At 32.3% G+C, this 19,962-nt stretch overlaps 2 protein-coding genes across 3 annotated transcripts; both read left to right on the top strand.

Annotated features, from left to right (window-relative positions):
- Positions 1-240: 240 nt before the first annotated feature.
- On the top strand, positions 241-3,499 carry LOC133196326 (myogenesis-regulating glycosidase-like). Its single transcript, XM_061332234.1, has 3 exons — positions 241-623; positions 780-2,235; positions 3,118-3,499. The coding sequence occupies exons 1-3, from the start codon at positions 300-302 to the stop codon at positions 3,384-3,386; spliced, it is 2,049 nt and encodes a 682-aa protein (XP_061188218.1). The 5' UTR covers positions 241-299; the 3' UTR covers positions 3,387-3,499.
- A 13,308-nt stretch (positions 3,500-16,807) lies between these two features.
- LOC133197287 (uncharacterized) lies at positions 16,808-19,710 on the top strand. 2 transcript variants are annotated; one of them, XM_061333246.1, is made up of 2 exons: positions 16,808-16,865; positions 17,431-19,710. In XM_061333246.1, exon 2 carries the CDS (start codon positions 17,457-17,459, stop codon positions 19,545-19,547), a length of 2,091 nt encoding a protein of 696 aa, XP_061189230.1. In that variant the 5' UTR covers positions 16,808-16,865; positions 17,431-17,456; the 3' UTR covers positions 19,548-19,710. The 2 variants fall into 2 exon arrangements, with proteins under 2 accessions (XP_061189230.1, XP_061189231.1); XM_061333247.1 differs by having other exon boundaries at positions 16,851-16,871.
- Positions 19,711-19,962: the final 252 nt, after the last annotated feature.

The raw sequence follows: 19,962 nt of genomic DNA, 5'->3' as shown, positions 1-19,962 counted from the left end.
ATCCATGAAAAAGTACAAAATGAGTATGGGCTGATTCCGGGATTTTATTATAAGTTTTAAGTCCCTTTGTTCCATATGATTACTTTAACCATAATTATTTTAATGTATTCTAGTCATGAAAAGAAAAATGCAAGCACTGAAAATAACTTTTACACTGCAAATTACAATAAACTACGGAAAGTTATTTTGCTCTAACTTGGTTTTAAATTTAGTGACGAAAGATGGACTTCCGAAAAGATTTTGAAAGCTGGAACACCATGACTGTAGTGACGCATTCAAAATAAACAAAATTCTAGAGAATGAGACAACTCAGAGGCAGAACGCTTCGGCTCCTAAAGATAGGATGTTTCTGTTTCATGTTTATGATTATTATTTGGTACATCGCTATGACGTTAAAGAAAAGAGTTACCCCTATGTATGCTTCTGGTGTTGTTGATACAACAGTAGGCCACATTCGGTATGACTTTTCCACGGGTATGTTTTCATTAATAGAAAATGGTGAAACTTACATTCAGGGTCTTTTATCAGAATCATTACGATATACAGCTGCCTTGGAGTGTAGGCCAGACCGGAACAACCCGAATTACCTCTGTCTGAGATGGCACCGGTACACAGATCTAGAGGTAATATCACTTCAGTGTTACCAATAAACCATTGTTTTTAGATCAAGGAATTTTAAAGAAACATATTCTGAAGTAATAACGTAGTAATCTGAAGCGTTTCACTTGCTTTTGCATTGTGTTGTCAAACTCAAAGCATATTTCTTGTCTATTTGATAGGTCAGAAAATTAAAAGGAAGTGATCAATGTCACGAAATTTTTTGGAAGCCTTCCAGTCGAGACTTTCTGCCTCAAGACTGCATTTCTTTACGAGGTGCCATATGGTATGGGGGAGGTGAAATGTATGACCAGAAGTGGCCATTGAGAGATGTGTCCATTCCTCTACAGCCATACCTTTCAAATGATCTCATGTATAAAACAAAATACAATAAGCCAACAGGAAACATTTTTGGAAATGTGATAGAGAGATTTTGGCTCAGCACTAAAGGTGTGGGCATTGTGGTTGACAGTTCTGTCCCTTTGTTTGTTAGTATGAACACCAGTAATAGTAATCTACTGTGCTTCACAACTAACTCGGATCATCCTCGGTATCCAACAGGACAAAGCCATTTACTAAAATACACCATTTGTAAGAAGAAAAATATCAAGGAGGTTTATGAATTAATGCAAATGAGACATTTTGAGTCCCCGAAAGATAAGCCAAGTCTGGATTTAATGCAGTTCCCAGTGTTGTCCACTGTACCAAGATTTGAAAACAATATGACACAAGGGGTTTTGCTAAAGTTTGTAAAGAAATTTAAAGATGATCTGGAAAAAGCTTTGTCTATCAAGAAACTATTTTTTGAATTTGATGGTCTGTTTTCCTCAAAATTTGGTAACTTTGATATTGATTCTGGTTTATTTCCTAATGCACATCAAGTCTGCAGCACAATGAGAGAATATGGATACCAAATTATTGTGTCTATGACTCCTTTGATAAGTAAAGATTCCAAAAATTTTGACACAAAATCTGAGTTTTTAGTACAAAATTCAAACTCTGAGCAACTAGCACTTGTGAAGTGGTATTATGGTATGGTGGGCTTAGTTGATGTGACAAACCCAGAAGCTGCTAGATGGTTTCATTCAAAATTATCAACAATGATGAAGGATTATGGAATAGATGGATTAAAGTTATATGCTTGTGAAAGTAACTATTTACCCCCAAACCACCTAAGTCATGGATCATTAGCAAATCCTGGGTCTTACATTACAAACTTACTTTCATTAGTTAGCAATTTAGGACAAAATAAACAACTTTTACAAACAACCTGTGCCTACAAGTCTCAAAAACATTCCATGTATGTACAACTAGGAAGGAAGGAATCCAAGTGGGGAGCTGACAATGGTCTTCAAAGTGTGATTCCTGCTGTTTTGACACTAGGGATTCTGGGATACCCATTTGTGATCCCTGATGTAGTTGGAGGAAGTGGTACACATGGTAACACAACTTCTCCTCCAAATCGAGAACTTTACATCAGGTGGTTACAAATGGCTACTTTTATGCCAGTTCTTAAATTTTCATATGTTCCTTGGGATTATGATGATAAAGTAGTAGACATAGCTTTTAAACTGATGAAACGAAGACAAGAAATAATGAGACTGCTTATAAATGCTGCAAAGGAGGCTGAAACAAATGGTAAGATATGCTCTGCTCAAATATTAAAAATTTTGTATATTTTTTTGTCATTGGTGCAAATTAAAATCTTCTCAGGTATGTCTTTTATTTGTCATTAAAATTGACGTAGTATGTTGGAATTCAACCTTTGCATTGAAGTATACATCTGAGTAATATTTGAGAATGGAGATAAAAGGTAATAGAAGTTTATGTATTAATCCATGATGCTTTTCTGTTGTGCATTTAAACTTGCTTTTCCATAAAATGAACCAATCTTTTTGAAAAGGATCAAAAGCACTGCTCTGTCAAATTAATTTGCAGCAATAGTGTTTCTGAAAAAAATTCAATGCATGTACATTTATCGGGTAATTGTAGGGATGGGTATCACCCAAAATTTTGTTTTGCAATATATACTGATTTTTTCCAAATTATCAAGATAATATCATATTTTTTAACACAGTATTATTGCTAAGACTTTAAATAAAACTCCATGTTGTACTTCTTACAAATATATGGTGTAAAAACATAACTTCACTTTTCTTCATATTATTTATATATTAATAAAACACATTTGGATGTTAGGATGTCGTTGTTTTACTGTTTTACAACATTTTTTTCTTTACTCTTCTAGTAATTGTAATGCAAAAGTTTGAACTAGAAAAAATAATTATTTCTAGTATTTATAATTATGTACTAAATACCGGTATTTTAGTCTCTGTAGCACAATACATATTGGGCAATAAAAAATCACGATATACATGTACCAGTATACCAATAAAATTGCAGATCCCTAATGTATTTGCTATGAAATGAGTAATTAGGGAATATTTTTAATTTCAAGTAAGAAACATGTCTATATGAAACACTGCCGGAGGGCTTTAAAATATATTTTCTTCATTTTAGGCTCCCCGATTATTAGACCATTGTGGTGGACAGACCCCCTGGATCCTTATGCTCTGACAATTAATTCTGAATTTATGTTGGGCAATGACCTACTTGTGGCCCCAGTTGTTAACCCAGGGGTGACAAAGATAGATATTTATTTACCTGAAGGTTACTGGAAGGATAACCTAAAGGGTGAAGTGCACCATGGAAAACACTGGTTGAGGGACTATGAGGTCAGCCTAGAACAGATACCGACTTTCAGTAAGCACAAATTCTTAGCGAAATGAAGTCCGACTGTTGTCTTTTAAGCAAAATCATACATGTATCTTACAACTCAGGTATTGGAAGGCTGTGAACAACTTAACCAATAATGTGAAGAATGAATTGTGTTTTGTGTGAAAGTAACGGTTTTAATTTTATCACTCTGTTAGCTTACACAGTATGAACATTTTCAATATTTTGTAAGTTGCCTTGAATTGCATGTTTTGTTTTGTTTTTTTTATCATAATTGCATGTACATGTGTACTTGGACATTTAAAATGGCATTAATTTTCGTTTGTGGAATTTGTATGTGTGTGTTGGGGTGGGGGGTAAGAAATGAAATGTTATTTTGAATATTACAAAAAATTATCAAGATTTTTTGAGCATTTACTCCCAAGAGTTGTTTTAAATATTTTCTAAGAAGTTTTCATATGCATGTAAAAAATTGTAGGAGGGGGATTAAATTATTATTTTTTGAATAAAAAATAAATTGAGAAGATTACTTGATTTAAATGCAAAGGGCATTTACTTCTAAGAGTTGTTTTAAATATTTTCATAAAAGTTTTCATATACATGTATATATATATATAAAATTGTAGGAGGGGGGATTAAATTATTTATTTTGAATAAAAAATAAATTGACAAGATTTGTAAAAATTTGTAAATACTAGTATTAAAGGTGCATTTGATACATGTATGTTATAATCTATGAATTTCATATCAAAACCATAAGTAATAGACATGTAGATTCATGCATGACTCCAGTAATAGACATGTAGATTCATGCATGACTCCAGTAATAGACATGTAGATTCATGCATGACTCCAGTAATAGACATGTAGATTCATGCATGACTCCAGTAATAGACATGTAGATTCATGCATGACTCCAGTAATAGACATGTAGATTCATGCATGACTCCAGTAATAGACATGTAGATTCATGCATGACTCCAGTAATAGACATGTAGATTCATGCATGACTCCAGTAATAGACATGTAGATTCATGCATGACTCCAGTAATAGACATGTAGATTCATGCATGACTCCAGTAATAGACATGTAGATTCATGCATGACTCCAGTTAATAAACATAATTCATGTTGTCTACCTGAATCTCAGGTAGGCTCATTATGCACAGGCTGTGGTGGATTTGAGTGAACCAATACAAGTTTTATTAGTTTTTGTGTGAACAAAACTGATTGGTTTTTGCAGTGTGATGTAATATGTTCTGGAAAGTTTGGGGCTCACCAAAGAAATATACTACAATATGTATTATAATGCATCTAGTATATCATAATTATTTTCAATTTCTGGAATAAATTTTATAGGCACCTAATGAAGATATATATATGTATTGAGTATGTTTGAAAGTTGATGTTGAATTTTTTTTTTCATCTTGGAGTTGGAAGTGGGATTGTTTCTCATCTTGTCTGCATATAAACATCCATCTACTCACTCATATAGAATTTCCTTAATACATACATGATTTTCTAAAAAAATAAATTTAATAATTAGAATGCTCACAGTTTCAGCATACGTTGCATGGTAAAATATGACAGGAATGACCTATTTTAAAACTTGACAATTTTATAAATGAATAAAAGTCATTTATCCCAATTAGAGTTATCTCTCAGTGGACATTTAGTAGTGTTTGACCATAACTTTTGAATAACCCGTTTGATAATTTATAAATGGCATGAAAACTGTACAATTATGATCAGACTGAAGTCCATGCCATGTGCTTACGTTAATTAGGAATATGATACAGACAAAGCCGTAGTATTTCCCAACCATCTCTAGTTTTAAATACATATAAATATATTTTATGATTGATACACAGACATTTGTAGAATATACTGATTTATAATCAAGCAGATACAGTAAGAATGATGCATGATACACCGATCATTGGTAATGGTGAAGTTATAGACAGATTATAGACAGTTTCTAAGGTAGATTATAGATCATTTCTTGATATGTTTCTGAAAGTATTAAACTTTGATTATTAGAGGGAACTGAGATCTAAATGATATACATTATATACATGTATAAGAAATGTTTTTTCCTCAAACATTTGGGTCCATAAAACACTACTGGGAGAGGTGGCTCAAACGTTTAAAAAAAAATACATGTACGTCATGTAATTATTGTAACTAAATGAAATCACAAACTTGACCAAAATGGCTAATTAAGTGCCAACACGCTATCCAGTTCTTTTTTAACATAGTGCATCCCTTTTTTAACAAGAAAAAATCTTCAAATACAATGATAGAGAAAAATTGTGTTTTGTTTACTCAAATTTGAAAATTACATGCAAATAAAGCTTGCAATTACTGTTTATTTGGTCGAATATAATGTTTAGAATATTTGAATCAATTACAAATTTTGTAATACAATGCAGATAACAAATTACTTCCATTTTATATTAAATGGTAGAACAGTCTAACTACACAAAAGAACTCTGAAATTAGACTGCAGTGTAGAAAGGGTCCTTAAAGAAATTGCTGTGTTTTCTTTGCATTTGCCCTGTTTTAAATCCACTTACATGTAGAGGACATACGGGCAAAATGAAAATGGAAGGAAAAATTTCCCTGTATACTGTATTAACAGTCTAATTACAGTATTACACAGTAAGATTTAATATTGTCCAGAAAAAAAGTCATTAGAGACAGAGTTGAAGCTGCCTCAAATGCTGCACTGATTGTCCCAATTTTTGCTTTATAGACCATTTCACGGTAACTGTGGTACTGCTCTTTTGCAGGGCAAAAAAATATAGTTTGGTGAAATATGATGTAAAAGTAATTGTTAAATATACGTCATTTAATTATCTCTCAACAAAAACTTTGCCAAACGTTATTATTTTGTCCTGCAAAAGAATAGTACCGCAGTTACCATAAAGGGGCTAATTGGGTCTGTGTTTGCTGCACACATAATTTTAGCTTCCGGATGCTAATCCATCAATATTCACTCCCAACCATTCAAAATTCTGATTTATTGATATTTGATGTTAACTTTATTCTGAACTATATAATTAGCTATGTAAAAATGTTGTCTTTGTCTGGTGAAGAGTTCACTGATTTATTCTCCTTCATCACACCCAAGTCATTATTTCTAGCAACTCAGCAAATTTGCCTTTTTCTCTGTTAGCTGCATGAAGTTAGACTATGTCCCTGCATTGAATATAGATTCCATATAAAAGATTGTTAGACAGTATGCCTTTTTATAAATTATGGGCCTATAAATTAATACATGAACAGGTATTCAAATTTTTTGTCATCTGCATCAATGTTTTCACAGGTATAAATCCCCACTGTATTTGAAAAAATATTAATTTGAATTTGATGCATACATGATTGTTTTATAATAGAATTTTGTTTACCGGTACTGTATGTAAACTGGAGGTGTTTTGAAGCAATATGACTTTGTGTTAGAGTTTAATATCCTTTCTATATTCATAAGAAATTTATGACAATTATATACAAGATAAGCAAAGATATTTAAAGGTTAAGTGAGTAATTTATGTGTGATTAAGTCATTCGTGGATAATATTTTTTGTAATTATTAAACTTTATTTGCTATTTCCAGTTTATTGTATATGGGTTTTTCATGGGTTTGATTGATTTAATACACATAAATTATTTTCCTCATTTACCACATATTTATAGTATATTATACAATTCTTTATACAAACATTTTTATTTTTTTTTTTCACTTTGATGTTAAGTTCTGTGTATTCTCAGTGATATTTTTAATTTTTTTTTCACTGATTCCATGCAATGACATATCCCATGTGAAAGGTAAAATGGTAATAAGTACTAGTTTTTATAATTAAGGAAATAAATGATATTGGGAAATTTCAGTGATTTGTACTATGTAGAAGATTAAAGTTGACAGAGTGTGTGTCAAATCCTGTTTATATTGCATGTCAGAACTGTAAAAATTGACAGCTTACATGCATTTTCTATCAAGAAAAGTGAACAATTTCTTTTTTTTCCAAATGATGTCATGAAGACTTCATGTTTAATTATTAAATGTCAATTAAAGTCAACACTTTATGTATGTCAAGGACACAACCTATGACATTACAGTATGTACTATGAAAGCTTATATCTTTCATAATGAGAGGTATATATATGAAAGAACAATTCTCTATATGGATACTGTACACCAAAAAATAATTAGTAATTTTTTTTACTTAATTAACAAATTACACAAATGTAACTGAATGTAGATTTTGCTGGTTGTAAATGTAAAGTGCAGGAGTAATCTTGATGTTTCAGTGGTACATGTACATGAAAATTCTTGCAATTCTGAATATATGTCTTTGAAAGTGTGTATGAAGAGTGTAATCATATTTATACCCAATTTTCTCAAGTAACTTGTTCATTTGTTTGAAAAATCAAAACTGTATGATATCTGATTTGTTTTATGATTTACTGCTCAACAAGTTATGTAGATGTGATTTTATTTGTGTTTGTGTAAATAGGCCTTGCATTGTCCATATAATTATTAGTGTGATCATTAAATGATGATTTAAACCTTGTAAGTCAGGTGCCAGAGAGATTAAATATGTCTATGAAAGGAAATGATGAATGTTTCAAACACACTGTCACAGATTTAGCATTTATGATAAATCACAAACATAATATTTAATCTGGATTTTGAATTCCAATTCATCATTTTATAATACAACTATGCTTTCTTTTCCTGTACTCAAAATATTAAATTATTTGTTTTTGCTATAATTTTACTTTGTTGATGTGTTTTTTATTTTATTGATTTATTTTTAAATATGATATGCTATACAAGCATGTTGGGGGTAATTTTATATGCCCCAAGGTCCTTTATAAAAATCTGAATCTGAAAAATCCTAGGTCAGAGAGTTTGACAATAAACAATTTTGCATCAAAATGCCACTCCTCCTATAAAGTTTTGGTCTTAAAATAGAACATTGTTATGTAAATTAAAGGGGAAAAAAATATGTATTAAAAAATGAAAAATATTTTGTTTCCTTGGATACATACCCTTGGGCCAATTTCAATCAAACTTGCCACAAAGTATCCTTTCATAAAGGAGATTCAATCTTATAAACTGAAGAGCCATGCCCTCTTTTAAGTGGAGATGATGAAAAATCTCTGAAAATTTGTTGGTATCTTTTAAAAATCTTCTCAAGAACTACTGGACCAGAACACATGAAACTTATATGAAAGCATCCTGACATAGTGTAGATTAAAGTTTATTCAAATCATGGCCACTAGGGGTATGGTGGGGCTACAATATGGGATCAAAGTTTCACATAATAATATAAGCCTATATGAAAAATCTTTAAAAGAATACATGTATATAGGAAAAATTTGATCTTCTCAAGAACAGCAGGGCCATGATTAATGAAATTAATATATTGCCAGCATTTTCAGGTGGTGCAGGTACAAGAGTATCAAACTTTTACATATATGAAATAAAATCTTTAAAAATCTTCCTCTTAAAAACAGCAGGATAATGATAAGTGATACCAGGTTTTAATATGAAAGCTTCCTTGGATAGTGCAGATTCAAGTATATATATTCAAATCATGGCCACCAGGGATAGGAAGGGGGCATAATAAGGAACCAAACTTTTACATGGAAATATAAATTGGTAAAAAATATTTAGCAATCTTTTTAAGAATGGCAGGGCAGTGGTTAGTATCCATTCTGAGGAAATGCATAATTAAGAAGAAGAGCAGCAGGGCAACTATAAATAATGATAATTATACAAGCATTCTTGAATAGTACTGTTTAATTTCGGTTAAATCATAGCCTCCAGGGATACATTTAGGTGGGGCCAGTAAGGGATCTTATTCTTTTATTGGTATATATATATATATATATATATATATATATATATATATATATATATATATATATATATATATATATATATATATATATATATATATATATATATATATATATATATATATATATAAAAGAAAGAAAATTGAAAAATCTTCTCAAGAATAGCAGTATAATTAATCATTTAAGTTGCAAGTATGCTTGGGTACAGCTTCACTTATATGCAGATTCAAATTTGTTCAAATGATGGCCTTGGGAGTAGGGTGGACCACAATAGGGGATCAAAGTTATGCATGAAAATGTTAAGAAGTCGTCCTTTAATTCGATTCCCGTTCGCCGCGCTGCGTAACACGTAAGCCATAAAATATGTAGGTAGTGGCTGTTCCTTTGCCAAGTCTTTCGGATGAGACCTTTATAAACCGAGGTCCCGTGTCAGAGTAGGCGTTGGCACAATAAAGAGCCCTCACTGGGTAGAGGGCGTTGCAGTTCCTATATTATATTCCCTAAAATTATAGCAGAGAATAAGAAAAATTTAAAGTAACAAAAAACAATCATAATTGTTGTCAGCTACAATAATATTTATAATAAGTGGAGCTTCATATCAATTTTTAATTTATGATTAAGGTCAGACGATACGTTCCTCAAATATTTGTTTTGCAAATCTTCGTATTGTATGAAAAACATTCAAAATTTTAATTACCTTCTGATTGCTTAGCAAGTTTCTTCTTGTCTTAAAATAATCGAAGCACTAAAAAGTGTGATATTAGCATATAAAGTTTTTCCCAAAAGGATTATATAGGAAACAACATCCTCTGGTATCGTGCACAAATGACTGGTAAGGTACCTCCATTTTTTTTTTTTTTTTTTTTTTTTTGTGAGTAAACATGTTAAAGTAGCAATACTTCAATGACAAAATCTTAGAAAAAATTATATATTATTGAGGAACGTATTGTCTGTCCTTAAATGATATGTAAATTAGTCACACGGCAAAATATGGCAGACTTTGTTCTTTTTAAATATGGAATCCCCATTGTTCTGAACGATTGCCTCCTTTAAACAGAATTTATTTGATATGAACCTTTTAAAGGATAAATTTTAAAAATAATTTACCTCAAAACTGTTATTTCAGATTTTTGTTTTAAGAGGCAAACGAGTATTCTTAAAAATTGAGGAAAAAGGTTATCCCTCCATCGTATTGACTGAAAAAACAGCAATAATTGTTTTATTATATGATTCAATGATTAAATGACACAAACTCATTATACAATCTATGCCATCATACTTCTATACACTCACTGAAGTACTAGCCAAACATGATGAGAAAAGCGGGGTTAAAATAATCATAACCAGTTGTATAAATTTGGAATTTTTAACTCTACTTTAGGTGCAATGTAAACAAAATAAATGTCAGGATATAGGATCGATTTTGAAAGGGGGCATTATAAGAAAAAAGTGCCAACTTACCTAAAAAAATGTTTGACTAGCCCCCCCCCCCTTCCGAAAAAGGAGATTTCTTTCAACTCAAACTTTTATTTGATGGGAAGTTAAGGTCCATAAACGGAGGAGGGGGCTTTCATTGAACATTTTTTTACTTAAAATTTACGTTCTCAAAAGAGGTGGCGAGTGGGACAAGACCCCTGCAACCCCACCCCCACCCATCCCACCCCTCACCCAAGACCCTATGTGCCGTAATGTTATGTTCATATGAGTGGAATTCAGGTGCAAGTGAAATAAGTTTCCAAAACTATTTATATCAATTTGGAATTTTCCAATCTATATAAAGTCTAATGTGAGAAAAATAAATCCTTATGTTCACCTGGAAGATCATGTGCAGGTGAATATAACGTAGTATTTTTCTAGCATTGTTGGATCTCAGCCAATCAGAGTGATGGAATTATTCAATCATATAATAATTTTAATTGTTGCTACGCTAGAGGACGTGGCTTCATTATTCAGCGGGTAATAGTATACATTTATTGACTGGGTTCGAGGGCAGCATGCATTTTTTCGGACCCAAGAACCAAACTGGCAAACAGTTTGATTCGAGGGGTCGACAAAACGCATTTACAAGACCAAACGCAAGTTACCGAATTTGTACAGATGTTCCAACGAATCAGTTGGAACATCTATACAAATTCGGTCAAGTCAGAAACATACTCCATGTATGATTTAATGAAAAATTAGTTATATATGTCTTTGCTCAAATTAAGCAGATTTTGAAAATGATGATTAATTTACACATACTTAACTTTTGAGGTAAACATTTCAACGATTGCAATGATTTGGAAACTATAAAACCAATGTATAATAATGTTTCCTGGTATTAAATGGGGTGTGATGCATAGGAAATAGATTGTATATGTATAACAAATACTAGTAAATATTCTTTTTTTAATTGTTTTTCAATAAGAACAACGAATCGCTTTTTTAACGTTATATTGGTAAACCGCGATTGATTTTTTTGATAGGTGTACAATACGAGTCTGAGGAAGCGATGTTTGGCTTCATTATGATCCATAGCGGCAAGCAATAAATTCAGATGTTGGACCAATTATCTGTTTATAACTTCTTGTGGTTTCCAACAGTTATGTTGAATAGCTTTTACAAGGAAAATAGGTCTGCGGTTTCACTTTGGTCACGTTGTTTGGATGTAAAGAATTTACATTTGATAGGACTGATTGTTTGAATCCGAGAAACATTTAAATAATACGTAAGCAATGACTTAACTTTATATACGTTTTAATCTGCGCCATTACATGAAATTGACCAAAGTCATAGCAATATATGTCACCACAAATACGGTAAATCAAGATAATAACTTATGAAATCTTTATCTGTAAACATCTCTTCTGGTGAAGTCTATAATTTGCAATTAAAATGTGTCTCAAGAAATTTCAAACGTATCGGACTTCTGCTTCTTGTAGTGTTAAAAATTACCTAAATTATTGCTTTTATCCTCTTGAAACACACCATATTTTCTGTATATTTCATATACATTTTCTTTTTTTATCTCATTCTCTCTCACTCTCTCTCTCTCTCTCTCTCTCTCTCTCTCTCTCTCTCTCTCTCTCTCTCTGTGTCCAAACGCACCCTCTTAGCAGATGGCGTTGGAGTAAGTTTCAAATTACGAAGTCAAACTTTACTCTTCGCACGAGCTATTATCATCAAAATGTCCCCGTTAACCATTTGCACCTTTCATTCCCACTTTGTCAGATATAATAGACGTCATTTCTGCAAATTCTCCTCAAATTATCACAATTGTTAGCTGCAGCGGCCATTGACGGACAAATGGGTGACATCGAGAAAACACCACTCTCAACATGCTGAAAGAATTTTTTGAGAAGCCCACTGACTTAACAATTTTTGCTTGTGGGGCTATTCTTACATGTTTCAGTCAAAAGTTCTTGAAAGAACGTCCAGCACTATGTTGTCCGGGTATGTTTCTAGTTGTCCGTATATGGATTGGTTACAGTTTTGACTCACTGGAGTTGGCATTAATTTGGAAAACCGGAATTATCCAGTTCTCTTCTGATGCGCGAACACTACTCTTCTTTGTATGGATAGCAGTCTGTGTTTCTTTCATCGTCTCTATAACGTTTATTAATATGTGTTGTTGTAGAAATGAATTAAAGACAGTTTACCGACTGTGGATACTAGCAATCTTTAAGGTTACTTCGTGTTGTAACGCCTTATTTATTTTCACGGAAACATATACTCGTCGGGATTCTGGGGAAATCGCTTTGCCTCTTCAGGTAATCATACTGTTGATTTCTGTATGTGATATTATTCTCGGTCTTGCCGGCTTCATTTTAACTGCCAGACTTTGTCATAAGCGGAATCACCATATCAAACCGCAGCAACCGCCACCTTAGCACTGCGCTTGGAATCTTTGGATTGAATAGATGTACCTCACCACCCTGAACTCAAAAGTGTGCTACTCGATTGTATAGATATTAATAAATAAAAAGAAATGATAAAGGCTTTTCTGTTCATATTTGTTATCATTTAGTTTTTATAATTTCCTCCATTTGTCTGATCTTTTTACTGTTTTTCCTACAAAGTAAATTCTTCAAGGTCACAAAATATCACAGCAAACTGAAAAACTAAATTGTATAAATTTATTCGTTTCCAAGTTTATAAAAAGAACTGTGTAAGGATTCCTTAAGAAATTCTGGGTCTTAATTTAACCACAAATCTGCAAAAGCCAGGTTTATATAAATGTAATTAGGAAAAAAGTTCATTAATCACCTTGAGAATAAAGGGAATTTATGCATTTACTTGTTTTGGTCTTGCAAACACGTTTGCAACGTGGATGACGTTAAAGTCAAGTTGTCCTCGGGTTTCTGAGATCCAGGGGTTGAGAAGAAAAGATTTGAGGGACCAGATTTAACAGTAACAAACAATTTTTGCAAGCATCTTTTGAATATAGATTTACGGAATAGATTCACAACTCTTACACTCAGATGTAACAAGCATTACAATGCTGAATTATCAAAAAAAAAAAAAAAAATAAATAAATAAATAAATAAATAAAATTCTAGAGATCACAAAATGTATTCCTATTACCTTTGCCTTACATTCTCAGATTTTGCAATTTTTTTTTTTTACTAGTAGTGTGCACTTTAAGACGAATGTCAGAATTTTTAAGTTCACTAATTTATGATGTATAAAGGGAGGTCTCGAAAAAAGACTCGATAGCTAAAAACACATTTTTCTGAGAAGTAATGTGCTGTAGAATATATATTTATTTATAACGGATCACCACAATCAGGCGAGCTTTTTTTAGTGGCAGGGTTGAAAATCAATCTGTACAAAAATATCACAATGCAGAATAATTTTCATCTCATATATTACGAAGTAAACCATTAGATAGAGATATACGACCCTTAGTAATTAATCCTCCTCCCCCGCCTGTAAACTTCTAATTTTACATAATACGAAAGGTTCATTTTAAACAGATGCTTTGCGTAACCAATAAAAAATTTAAAAGTATCATTAGCAAATATAAAGAACACTATAAACTCAGGGCAATAATTTATATATAAACTGAAATGAGCGATGGATGGATATTCATCTCATAAATTATCATATTTTTTGACGGAAGTAAATATATTTTTTTAATTTCTCATTTCACAATTTATCGTTATTGTCGTTGTAATAGGTGTTTTCAATAACTTTTTTTTTTGCCTGCAGGCCCATAAACATCTGGGAGAGTATCCAATTTTATCACTTTTAGTTGCCTTCTAACAAACTTATCCACCTATATTTTATGCACGTATATAACAACTCCTTAAATTATGTATTCATATGAAATTTGTCATCACTCTAAATACATGCTAGATGTCATTTGCAGCGCTTAATGGTTACTTGTTCATGTAAAATTAAAAATAACCAATTTTAGGTTCTACACAATTTATTCTTGTTACTCGTACAGTATTCTGTATACATGTAATTGTGTTGCGGTTTTGGAGTTATAAGATAACAAGACCACGAATGATCAATTAAACCAAGCCATTCTTTCTACAAATTTTTAATGACGCTATTGTTTATTAATGAAGTCAATTCTAATTAGCGAAAGTAGTCATATACATGAAAGGTTTGAAAACTTCCGTTTTTTAATACCAGGCAATGTTATCCCAAAATGTGAAACATTAATTAACGAAGTCGGTTTTTATCGATTGACGAAAAATAAGTAAATCGAAAAGTCAGGTATAGACTCAAGCTTTTGAAGTCTCAAAAATCGTGCCAATTTAGTGGCAATGACTTGTCAAATATTACTCATTTTGCGGTGATTATCGAGAAGTCCCCAAAGTTTGCATAAACATTCACACTCTGCATTGCAAGGCAACACATGAGGTGAAAATGCTTAGAGGTGATTAAGGGCAATATCAATCAAATCTGAAAATGTTAAAAAATGCGACCATTAATGTACGTAGATAATTGATTTTATACTTTGCCCCATTAGATATATACCTTAGTTTGAGGAATAGCGCCGCGAAAAAATGCAGTTGAAATTTACGCTATTCAATTTCTGTCCTTTGCGGCATTTCGTTTTCATTTCAGTCGTCGTGTTGCGATTTATTATACAAACTTTTGTTGCACTTTTTCAAGAAATGAATAATATATTTGTATAATTGTGTTCGTGCAGCGTTATAACGATATCCTGTTGCATTAATTTATATCGATTAATTTTCAGAAAAGGTCAATTATTTGATGTTTATCCTTAATGTTCGAATTTAGATTCACTAATGTCATGGCTGTGATTCTAGATTCAATTAAAAAAGTTAGTATATTCGGACTAATGCGATAAAATGTATGTTAATGCAGTAAAATACACACTAAATAAAACTAAACATTTTAGAAAGAATATTATTTGTATAAATTAATACATCACAATAACATTGACCATAATTTTACATTTATTAAGGTAAGTAATGGGGATCTTTTAATAAAATACCAGAAACATGAAAATGACAATGAAAAAAAAATCCTGTTTCATCCAATGAAATTAATCTATTTAAATTGTTGTTCTATTTTCGTATTTCTGTATATTTTTTTTTTTTTTGATTTTTATTTTATTTTTAATTCTTTTTTTTTTCTTCTAAAACTATAATAATGAAAAATTTAAACATAAAGAAGGACATAAAAGTTTTACACAAATGTACAAAATAAATTTCATCATTACCCTGAAAAAAATTATATGAAATGCAATGAAATTGGCGATGCTTATCACGATAATGCCTTCTACAGAATTTTATGCGTTATATGATCGTTAAATTTTACTTATTTGAATAAATACTGAAAGTCTCTATAATCAGAAAATAGAATTCAGAAGATATGCTTTTTCAGATCAACATGGTAACATGCAGTACTAGATTTTAATCATTTCTAAACTCACTAAACGGTAGGAAAGAATGCATGGAATTAATGACTATGAAGAATTTTTCCAAATTTTGTTCGAAACCTCAGACTATTCTTTCAATACGTCATTCATTCATTTGATTTTTAAAACAAGAAATTGTCTATTAATGTTAATTCAGTATATGCACAAACTTTTTAACCTTGCAAACATAACAATTTATCATCGTGTAATTATCCCTGATCAAAAGACATCTTTCAGAAGACAAGTTGTAGCACGCTGTACTTGGATTAATCTGAAGTTATATTAAAAAGGCGTAATTTCAAATTTAATTTTTCTCTCTCGATTTTATAAGTGCTTTGTGGTTTTGTGACAAAAGTCGTATGAAAAACAAGCTGGTTTCATTTGCTTCACCAAAAAGATGACGAAAATCAAATCAAACCCCGCATTTTTAAATAAATGTTAAATAACATTCATCTGATCAGCAGTCTCGTGACTTTTATATACTATAGACAAACACATACGGGGATCAAGAAAAAAGTTTAAAAAAAAATCACCTAAAGTAAATAGATAATTAAGATTAAGATTATCTGACCAGGTCAACAATCAAATATTCCATAATATAAGCATATTTTATTAATTTTTTTTTTCTCTCGTGACATTGCGCATCATTAATTTCGTTTCTGACAGGATGACGGGTCTTTCTATGCCCCGTTTGGCCTCTCTATGAATTTCAAATTGTACAAATGAGACTTAGTGCCATTTACAGTTAAGATCGGAAGAGAACAGACGGATTCTAACGAGACAGGTAAGGGTTTATTTCAGATCACTTAAAAACACATCTCTAATCAACTCAGGTATTTTCTTACTCTTGGGGGAAAAATCTCAAGAACCGTTGATTTGTTTGTATTTTTTTAAAATTTATTTTCATAAAGCGATTTATTAGGATAATTACCTTTTTTATTTCTCCTGAAGTTTTTGCTTCTCTCCTCTTGAAACTGATATCAAGAGCATTTCTGCCAAAGATCATTTGTTAGTGATGGAGTTACTTTAACTGAAAGTCGTGGAAGAATATTTAATTATGGATATATATGCAATGTGATTAAATACATTTTTACTATTCTAATGCCAACAAATTTTCTATCAACATATTAAGTTATGAAATAAAAAAAAAAAGGGTTTAAAGTCCTATCGTATGTTGTTTTCTTATTTATGAGAAACCCAAATTTCATTTAGACGTAATTACTTCGAGATTACACACAAAAATGACATCGTCTATCATTCTTATATCTCATTTGTTTTCCTGTCAAAGAGTGGCAAATAGTTTTTTTTTTATGCAAATGGTATAATTTGTATAATTTTTTTTTCTGTAGAAGGGAACTACTTGTTGAGAGACAATATGGAACATCTGACGTCTAATTTAATTCTGTTGGCGGTAATAATTTCGTGTGTTTTCGCATTGGTTCCAAAATCTAACATGAAGTGTGAATGTACGTGTTCGCCTAAAAACAATCCTTCAAAAAAATATCTTGCTGTTGGAAATTTTGAAGCTTCGTTTAAACCAAAGACTGAAACTGTAATGAATACAGAAACAATTCCAAGTGTTCCCGAGGAGTTATTAGAGACATCAGCTTTCAGGAATGTGGACTCTTTTACAAAACAGGACTCAAAGAGTCTTAAAAACAAAACAATTAAAGAATCAGAATCAAAAACAAAGAATTTACCCATAAAACAGAAATTACCCATCGCAAAGAAAGTACCAATACCGCCTGTGCCACCTGTGCTGAGCTATTCCTCAAATCCAATAATAGAAAGCACAATATCACCGACAACTGTGACTGTTCAACCAGATCCTCCTATTGACCTAGGCGTAACTCCGTCTGCTTTTCGAAAGGCACAGAGGATGACTTTAAAAGAGTCAAATGAACCTACAATTAACAAAATTTTAAAAAGCCCGACAGATTCCAGGAAAATTAATCAATTGACGAAATCAGAAGTTATTACACTCGATGATATCATTTTTGGTAAGGTGCCGTATGACTTTGGTTCTAGAGGTATTCAAAGGAAATTCTTGACTGAAACGAAAGAATTGGACACAAAAACTAACAAACCAACTACAATGGAATCCTCCAAAACAACTGTAAATAAAACCACTTCCGCAAAAACAACCATCACGGAAACAACTGCCTCGAAAACACCTAAATCTACATCAACATCGAGTGCAACTGAAACGACTGCCTCAGAAACGACAGTTTTAGAAACAACTCCACTGGAAACAACAGCCATCGAGAGAAGTCCGTCTAGCACAAGCCCTTCAACTGAGATGTCATCTTCAACAACTCCTACAACGATCACAACTACAGATGCACCAACGACTATGCAGACGACAACAAAAACAAGGTCTAATCGGGGACTTTTACCACTTTTTAGAACAGCTTACTCACCAAAGGCAAAGAAATCAGAAAAACCAAAGACGACAATCGCGCCAACTACTCGAAATACCGAACCTGAAATTAAAACAGTTACAACGACAACAAAGACAACAACGCCGTCTCCCACAACCACAACTCGAAAACAAACAAAGACAACTAGAACCCCTACCACAACAGTAAGAACAACAGTAAGACCAACAATTAAAACTACGCAAAGACCGTCAACGAAAAAACAACCCGAAAAAACGTCTCCAAGGAAAGCGACGTACAATGTACAACGTCCAAAATTTGACAACTCGGCCCAAAGCATTGGAAAGTCACTCATTTCTCAAAGTAAAGTAAATCCAACTTATTCTTTCAGTGATTCGTTCAAAAGAAACACAATCAAAAATCTCCTTGATGCTTTTAAACCAAACTACATGAAGAAAGATCTATACACAGTTACGCCAAATCCACAACCAAAACGAGCTGAAGTCGTCCAACCCTATCGTCCTCCAGCTCGTGCTTCAAGGATGCAACTTCCAAGCGATATTCAGTTTGGACGGTTTGATGAGCGAGTCGCTCGAATTGCTCCAAGCTATCAGGTACATTCCCTAGGATCTCTGTCTAGTATGCAAGGACAACCTACAGCCAACTCTCCTGGTCAAAGCTTTGCTGTTTTGAATTCGCCAAAAGCGCCTCAGCAAGTCGTTTATCAAGACCGTGTACAAAGTAGTCCGGAGCGAATGAGCTGGAATCCTGTGCAAGAGGCGAAAAAATGGGGAGAGCCAGTTCAAGAGGCGAAAAAATGGGGAGAACCACAGAACTGGGCACTTTCACAACAGCAGCAGCAGCAAACCTGGAACTCACAAAACCGGCAATCATGGAACTCACAACAACTTCAACAACAACAACAACAACAACAAAGGAACCTCGAGCCGAAAAAGCCGGCTTTTCTTTCGCCTGGCTTCGCAATCGCAGGAGAGGCGCCGCAAGTTCCACAAAAAATGAATCCTCCTTTCCCAGGCTTACAATTACCTCCTAAAAATCAAAGCCCTATCGACTTCCGTGTGCATTAGTCAATGTTAATATCAACATATGTGTTGGTGCTTATATCACTATTTATGAACTGGTGGTTTTGTGAGGAGCTGTGACTGTGTTATTTGTGTGAATTCAATAATTTTGTGATTTTTATTTATTATTTTTATCTTATTTCAATTAAACATCCATTTTATACTCTTACTGATAATACTTGACTTTTTTGTGTCATACCAGTGTTCAGCAACATTTAGCTTGGTTCATAAAGGAACCCAAAATAACAAAAAAAAAGTTTTCGAACAGAGGGAGAGAGAGTTTCAATTATAATATCCCAATAAGGTCCGAGTCTAGAGACTCAATATTTTAAAACCATCACATCGGATTATGTATACCAGCTTGTAGTTTTAGTCTTGTCACACCTCTCTAGAATACTATATATATATATATATATATATA

Source organism: Saccostrea echinata, unplaced genomic scaffold (assembly GCF_033153115.1).
Source record: "Saccostrea echinata isolate AGI-Se365-2 ecotype Australia unplaced genomic scaffold, CSIRO_AGI_Sech_v1 ptg000030l, whole genome shotgun sequence".
Classification (NCBI taxonomy): domain Eukaryota; kingdom Metazoa; phylum Mollusca; class Bivalvia; order Ostreida; family Ostreidae; genus Saccostrea; species Saccostrea echinata.
This window is presented reverse-complemented; position numbering and strand designations above follow the sequence as displayed.

Coding starts and splice junctions, on each gene's coding strand:
- LOC133196326 (XM_061332234.1), top strand. CDS start 300: ATGAGACAACTCAGAGGCAGAACGCTTCGGCTCCTAAAGATAGGATGT. Junction 624..779: donor ACCGGTACACAGATCTAGAG/GTAATATCACTT, acceptor TCTATTTGATAG/GTCAGAAAATTAAAAGGAAG. Junction 2,236..3,117: donor AAAGGAGGCTGAAACAAATG/GTAAGATATGCT, acceptor TCTTCATTTTAG/GCTCCCCGATTATTAGACCA.
- LOC133197287 (XM_061333246.1), top strand. CDS start 17,457: ATGGAACATCTGACGTCTAATTTAATTCTGTTGGCGGTAATAATTTCG.